Source organism: Austrofundulus limnaeus, unplaced genomic scaffold (genome assembly GCF_001266775.1).
Source record: "Austrofundulus limnaeus strain Quisiro unplaced genomic scaffold, Austrofundulus_limnaeus-1.0 Scaffold210, whole genome shotgun sequence".
Classification (NCBI taxonomy): Eukaryota; Metazoa; Chordata; class Actinopteri; order Cyprinodontiformes; family Rivulidae; genus Austrofundulus; species Austrofundulus limnaeus.
In genome coordinates this window covers 784,051-791,255 of record NW_013952612.1, presented here as the reverse complement: position 1 = coordinate 791,255, position 7,205 = coordinate 784,051, and the positions used below count along the sequence as shown (strand labels likewise).

Sequence of the window (7,205 nt, the reverse complement as noted above, 5' to 3'; positions counted from 1 at the left end):
ACTTGGGAGCGGCTACGTATGCTGTGTTTTTGGGAAATTGTAGTCGCTGAGTTTACTATTTTATACTACTTCTGTGATATTACTACTACTTCTACTTCCTGTTATCTTCTTCATCATCGTCTTTTTCACCAGTAGAAACAGCAGGTTGTTGATCACGTGACTCCTGTGATGTGAAAAAACTGTTTCCATTGTAGTTTTGTGAAAAACACCAATTTCGATATGGCTGAAAAACCACCTCATCCTAGAGCAAAAACATTTTGTCGAAAAACGTAATTTTTTCGAAATTGACGTGTTTCCATTGAACAAATTTATTTTAGAAATTCTAATTTGCTCATTTTCATGGTCAATGGAAACACAACTAGTGAGATCCAGAATCTCATTTACAAGAGAGACCTGTTATATAACAAAATTTACAAACACAAGTAGTTACACAAAAAAAAATCTCAAATGGATTCAAATAAATAAGCTAATAAAACATGAGCTAAAACCTAGAGCACATTTCATAAGATGATTTCTTTTTGTCTTAGAGGAAATTTGAATTATCCCAAGGGAATCGAAGTGTGTAACTTCAGATCCTGCTGTAGTGTCCCATGCTGACGGAGCAGAGTAAGAGAACGACTATCCTTCAGCTAGATTGTACCTTTCAGCTTCTCTTTGCTAATTTGAGCTTTTTAAGCTTCTTTTTCCTAATTTTCTAGCTAAAATTCAAATCTTTTCTGCTATCCTTCAGCTAGATTGCATATTTGTGTGCTTTAGCTTCTCTTTGCTAATTTGAGTTTTTATGCTTGTTTCAATTCTCTTTCTGCTTATTTCAGCCGTTTGCTGCAGTTTTAGCTAGCTACTGTTCAGCTGTTATTAGCTAAAATTTGATTTTAAGCTAAATTTACATTTGGGGGTCATTTCAGCTTCTTTCTGCAAATATGAGCTCCTTCTGCTTTTTTATGCTAAATTCAGCAATTTCAGCTTCATTTTTTGATTCATATTTCGGCTGATTTAGCTATTTTACAACAAATTTAACATTTTTGTACATTCATTCTTTTTTCTGCTAATTTTACCTTTTWTTTCTACCATTTTCACCATCTGTAAGCCAACTTTAGCTTTCTGTTACCTTTAGCTGCTTAAGCAAATTTTAGTTTTTTTCTGCTATTTTAACTATTCTTCAGCTAATTTCTGCTTTTTGTTTGTTTCTTCCTGCTAGTTTGAGCTTTTTATGTTTCTTTCGCGTTTCAAATAAACTTGCACTAAATGCTAGTTTTAGCATTCAGCATTTTCACAGGAAGTGTAATTTCTCTGGTGTTTATAGATTTTGTTCTCCACAAACAGGTGTTTACATCCTGGGTTTTCTATTCAGACACTGACTGAACAGTGTGTGCATATGTGTATGTATAGATATATGTGTATGTGTATAATATGAAAGTATATGGATATGTAGGTACGGGTATGTTTATATGTGTGTATGTATATGTATGTATGTACATACATACAGAAGATCTTTCCTGCCCACAGCCATCAGCATCTACAATAGTTCTTTAGTTAAATGAGTTACAACAACACCTGTGTGTGTGTGTGTGTATTTGTGTATATATTTATATATGTATATGGGTATGGTTTTCAGCAAGGCTAAAGTCATTATAATTATATAGATATGCATTTTTGTTGCTGTGGTTTTGTTATCTTTGTTTTGTAGGTGTGGAGCCAAGAAGTCGGTGTGCTGTCTTGTGTTTTCTCAACATATATTTYACATATCTTCTAATCTCTCTTTCACTCTCTCATTACATTTCACTTTTGTCTTTCTCTTTATTTTTCTCCTATTAAAAAAAGCCACTGATGATGAAGAAGCTAAGATCTACTGAAGTGGCAACAAAAAGAAAAATAAAGATTTTTTTCTCCATGACACCTGAACTGAAACCTTTAAAAGGATCAAAGTGTTGAACCGGACCTTTGACCCAAACTCAACGTGTGTTTTGAGCCTAAATGATGAACCGTCTCATTCATCTATAAAACCTGACCATGAATGAGTAAAAATAGAGCTGGATTTAATTTAATCTGGCAGAAGAGCTGCTGCGGCTCTTTGTCTCGTCTAATTCACTCGTTATTCAAGTTTAAACTAAAGATATTTGGAGTCACAGCTGCTTCTTTGTTTTTATTTCATCTCTCAGCTGTGAGACGTTAGGCTCCGCCCACCTGAGTCAGCTGCTCTGCGATGTGAATGGCCGTCTGAGTGTGAAGCGTGACGGCGCCGGTCCGAATCCGAGACGTTCCCTTCGCCAACGCCATGAAGATGATGAGCTGATGAAGAGGAGGAGTTAGTGATGTCATCGGGTGGACAGGTGTGTGTGTGTGTGTGTGTGTGTGTGTGTGTGTGTGTGTGTGTGTGTGTGTGTGTGTCTCACCTGGTCCTGCAGGAACTCGTCCACGCAGCCATTGTGTCGGATGTTTCTCAGCAACATCTCAGCAGCTTCTATACCCACTTTATCTGCGTACACACCTGGAGCACACAGGTGAGACACAAGACAGAACCAGAGTCCAATAAATAAACAAATAAACAAACAAAAACAAACAAGTTACAGTTAATGTTTGTGTTGCGGTGAGTTGTTGGTGTGGTGCTGCCACCTGCTTGTCAGACGACCACCTCACCTTTCTTTCCCAGAGCAGATCCAGCAAACAGACAACCTGAAGATGACTCRGCAATAATTCTGAAGGACAGACACGAGGACCAATCAGAGAGCAGCTCAGGAAACAGCTGTTCTTATTAATAATTACTGTGTTCATACATGTTAAAACTTCATAAAATAAGAAGTACTAACAGCAACTTGGAGTGTTTTCTGTCACGTTTTTAAGATAAATATTCTGCTTTCTTGCAGAAACTGACTCAGCTGTGATGTCACTGGGTGGGCGGGGCTTACATGATGCCGCTGCCGTTCCCGTACGCCTTCTCCTTCTCCTGCAGCGGCTGGATGTTGATGTAAAGCTCTTTGATTTCCTTCCTGATGGTTCGGACGGCGGCGGTCGACATGTCTTTCGCCAACTGAGAACAAACAAATAAAAAAGGTAAACAAAACGTGACATCACTTCCTGTCTGCGGCGCCTGAAGGGGAACTTTACTTTGAAGGGCAGGACTCCGGCCACGAACGCTCTGCCATGAATCTTTGTGATGTTTCCTCGCTCCGTCAGCGTGACGGGCTGCAGCTCCTTCACCGGGTCCACCGTGACCAGGACCTCCCCCCCACCTTTAGGGTAGTAGCCCCTGAGACACACAGACACACACTTAAACAGTATTAAAACACAGAAACAGAGTCAGACATGTAGATGTTTATAAACTGACCTCATCCTGACATCACAGTCAAAGTGAACTCCAAACTTCTCAACAACTGGTTTAAAGACCTAAAGAAGAAAAATTAACAGTTAAATAAAGTTTAACTGTTTTTATCTGCAGTGATTTTAGAAACAAGTCACAACAAACGTCCTTTAACATAAATATATCTCCTTTATATCCACAGAAACTGAGCTGTTTTAGCTAGATGCTAAAACTAAAAGCTTAAGTTTCTAAAATTTTGTTTTTGTCACATCAGGCTTTTTTTATTCATGTCTTTTAGCCAAGGTGAAGTYTTATTTTTGTTTTACAGATTGAGAGAAAATGAATCATGCTTTCATCTCAACGTGTTTGGACCACTGTAACTCATCGTACAATAGGTCAGTCCTCCCTGCATCGTCTCCAAATCATTCAAAAATGTTGCTGCTCAACTTTTCACTGGTTCACAGAAACATGAGCAGGTAACACCTGTGTTGGCTTCTTTACTCTGGTTACCTGTATTACCTGATTTTACAGRGCTCTGGATGCACAGGTGYRCCTAACAGTTTTTCTTAGGTGCACCCAAATTTTCAACCACGTCGCCTAACATCAGAGTTTTACAGGTTATTTTTAATCACTGTTCATTAAGGCAACGTTAACTTGAAAATAATTAGTTAATAACCTAATAAACAAAGTTCTTTATTTGAACCAGAATTGTAGACATTTAACTTACTGAAAAGTATTTAAAGTGATTCTATAAAATTCTAAGTGCAAATGTTTAACGGCTGAACGTCTTATAAACATMTTAAACATTTCATGGTTACATTTTTTAGACACATGTCCCTCAGAGKTTGACCCTATGATCTTTGGCCTTGGATAAACCAGAATGATGAACAGAGAATAATGATTAATAACAGAAATATTACTGATATTTATTAAAAGGTTGTGTAGATTTTTTAATTAACACATAAAAGTCTGCAATTTCATCATTTGTTGAATCTTATTATCTTATATTATTTCACTTAAATATCTAATATGTGTAGTTTTATCCTCCTGAGACCCAGAAGAACCTATTTCAGATACTTGGAATATAAATGTGGTGAAACCGATTAAGTGCAACAGCGGCCTGCCATACCGGTGTGCTTCCTCATCCTGCTGAAATGATCTGCTGCTCACAGAGTAGAACTCAACTGTTAAATTAACAAGATGGACTTAAGAGCGAGCAACCGTCCACATCTTGTTTTCACCTCCAGCTAACAAGAAAGAACTGGTTTCAGACTCCGATCTGGGTAAAAAAAAGAAAACATAAAAAAAAACCGGTTCTTTTACTTTGCGTGCGCACGTGCGTGTGTATACAGATTTTTGCTTCATGATGGGTACAATTATTGACCATTTCCCCGGTACACACAGCCTGGTGAGGTTAGGGTTTGGGTCAGGTGTGTAGTCTACCTGGGAGGTTATGGTTGGCTGTAGAACTGACGGGAAATGAATGGAAGTCAATGCAAAGTCCCCATGAGGATAGAACAACAAACGTGTGTGTGGGAGGTGTGGAGCGGAGCTCAGTGTTATTAGGAGACATGAGACTGTCGGAGGGCGACCGTTGATCCTGCTGGATAATTTTTTTATGGAACATGATGAAACTTTTAGTTTCAGCGGGCGACCGCTCCCCCTCCCCCTCGGTCACACCGGTGCGACCGGACATTTTTTTAGTCGTACTTTTAGGAAATCAGGTCGCATTTGCGACCAAATTGGTCGCACTCTAGAGCCCTGTTTTAGGATTTTATTGTTAGTTTTTAAAGTTTGGAGTGSCCTTGCTCCAACCTATCTTCAAGATCTTTTGCATCTTTATTCTTCATCTAGAACAGTGAGGTCAAACAAGCAGATGCTTCTGGATGTTTGAACAACCTGACCTTTCATWTCAGATCTGCTCAGAGCTCAAAACTTCAAAGTGCTTCTTAACACTCACTTTTATTCAAAGGCAKTTAATTAAAGTAAGGCCTGACATTGTARTTTATCTGTTCTTACTGTTGTTGGTTGTAATTTACTGTATGTTTAGCAATTATTGTGGTTTTGTGATATCTGTGAACTGCTGTACAGCTTTTAGCTGTTTTTAAAAAGCGCTTTATAAATAAATAAAATTGACACTGACTAAGAGTTACTACTTTAGCTACAGGCTAAACAGTGTTTGCTACATGTATCAGAAAGCTACGTCAGAGGAAAGACGATTAGCTGGAAGCTAAAGGAAGCAAACGTCTGATAAACTGGTCTGAAGGGAACAGAAGATGATAAACTGGTCTGAAGGGAACAGAAGANTGATAAACTGGTCTGAAGGGAACAGAAGATGATAAACTGGTCTGAAGGGAACAGAAGAGCCAGACTCAAACTGGAATCCTGAGTCCGGTCTGAGCCGAGCACCTTGAGCATGTAGTCGATCTGAGGCGCCATCTCTGCGTTGGTTCCTCCCTTCAGGCAGAACTTTGAGACRCCGTCGGCGTAGAGCGCGCAGGGCAGAGCGACCTGCAGCAGCAGACACACACTCCTGACACACAAACACAGAGTTTMTTAGAAACACAATAAATCCACAACGACGTCATCAGAAACAGCAGCTGACAGCCTCACCCTGCGGTCTGAGTGTCCGCCGTGTGGCTCCCGGACCGCAGCTTCCCGGGGGTCAGGCTGATGTCTGTGGAGCCGATGGTGGCCCCCTGCAGACCCCCTGAACACAGATCTGAGACCAGCTGGAGGCCCGTCAGGTGCTGCGGTCTGAAAACAACAAACAGAAGAAAGTGACCAGTTTTAGATTATTTCAAATAAGATGAAATTTGTCACATTTGCAGACGATACTAATTTATTTTATTCAGGAGATGATGTGGAGGAACTGGTATCAACTGTAGAACGGGAACTGGTATTATTAAAAAACTGGTTTGATAATAATAAAATATCTTTAAATGAAAGTAAAACAAAATGTATGGTGTTCAGTGAGTCAGGGTTAGACATGATATGAAATTAAATTTACATGGAGTTGAAAATGAAAGAGTGTCAGAAATAAAATTCTTGGGAATAATCACTGATAAAATAAACTATCTTGGAAGTCACATATCAGACAAAAAATATCAAAATCAGTTGCAATTATTTTTAAAACCAAAGGATTGTTAAATAGAAGTTGTCTGAATACACTTTATTTTTCACTTGTAGTGACATATATGTCCTGTTGTGTAGAGGTTTGGTGTAATGTTTATAAAACCAATAAAGATCCAATAGTTAAACTTCAAAAAAGAGTAATTAGATTAATAAATAATGCTGGTTTTTTGATTCCACAAACCCACTATTCTTAAAGTCTGCTTTAAAATTTAGTGACAGTGTATTTAAAAACACTGGAGTTAYTATACTGAGTAAGAATAAACAGTCTTCCTGATGGTATTCAAAGATTGTTCAAGTCACGGGAAAATAATTAGAATTTAAAGAGATTCTTTATTTTAGAAGTTCATGAAGTAAGAACAAATATCAAATACAGACGTGTTTCAGTACCTGGCTGTTAAAGTGTGGAATCATCTAAGTGATGAATTTAAGTTTAGTGACTCTTTTAAGTTTCAAAAAGAAGTTAAAAAGTAAATTAATTATGAGTTACGTTTACAGTGGTCAGTTATGATGATATCGTGGTGGTAATATCTAAGTGATGAATTTAAGTTTAGTGACTCTTTTAAGTTTCAAAAAGAAGTTAAAAAGTAAATTAATTATGAGTTAGGTTTACAGTGGTCAGTTATGATGATATCGTGGTGGTAATATTTCACATTTTTTACATGTACTGACAATAATAATGATATTGTTTATAAAAAAATATTAATGATTTGTATTTTGTGGATATAATAATAACAACAACATCATCATCATCATCATCATCATATAAAATGGC

General features: G+C 37.8%; 1 protein-coding gene and 1 long non-coding RNA gene across 2 annotated transcripts in view; one reads left to right on the top strand and one right to left on the bottom strand.

Annotated features, from left to right (window-relative positions):
• The window catches only part of LOC106525061 (uncharacterized), a 3,212-nt gene extending 834 nt beyond the window's left edge, over positions 1–2,378 (top strand). Inside the window, exon 2 of the long non-coding RNA XR_001311063.1 lies at positions 2,331–2,378. This is a non-coding gene — a long non-coding RNA (uncharacterized LOC106525061). The remainder of the gene's footprint in view (positions 1–2,330) is intronic.
• The window catches only part of rtca (RNA 3'-terminal phosphate cyclase), a gene marked incomplete at its 5' end in the record, with an annotated part of 6,931 nt that extends 876 nt beyond the window's left edge, over positions 1–6,055 (bottom strand). The window contains 8 exon segments of the mRNA XM_014019167.1: positions 2,185–2,289; positions 2,394–2,488; positions 2,638–2,696; positions 2,907–3,028; positions 3,106–3,247; positions 3,326–3,384; positions 5,708–5,831; positions 5,912–6,055. Of these exon segments, the coding sequence (XP_013874621.1) occupies positions 2,185–2,289; positions 2,394–2,488; positions 2,638–2,696; positions 2,907–3,028; positions 3,106–3,247; positions 3,326–3,384; positions 5,708–5,831; positions 5,912–6,055 (850 nt within the window).
• Positions 6,056–7,205: the final 1,150 nt, after the last annotated feature.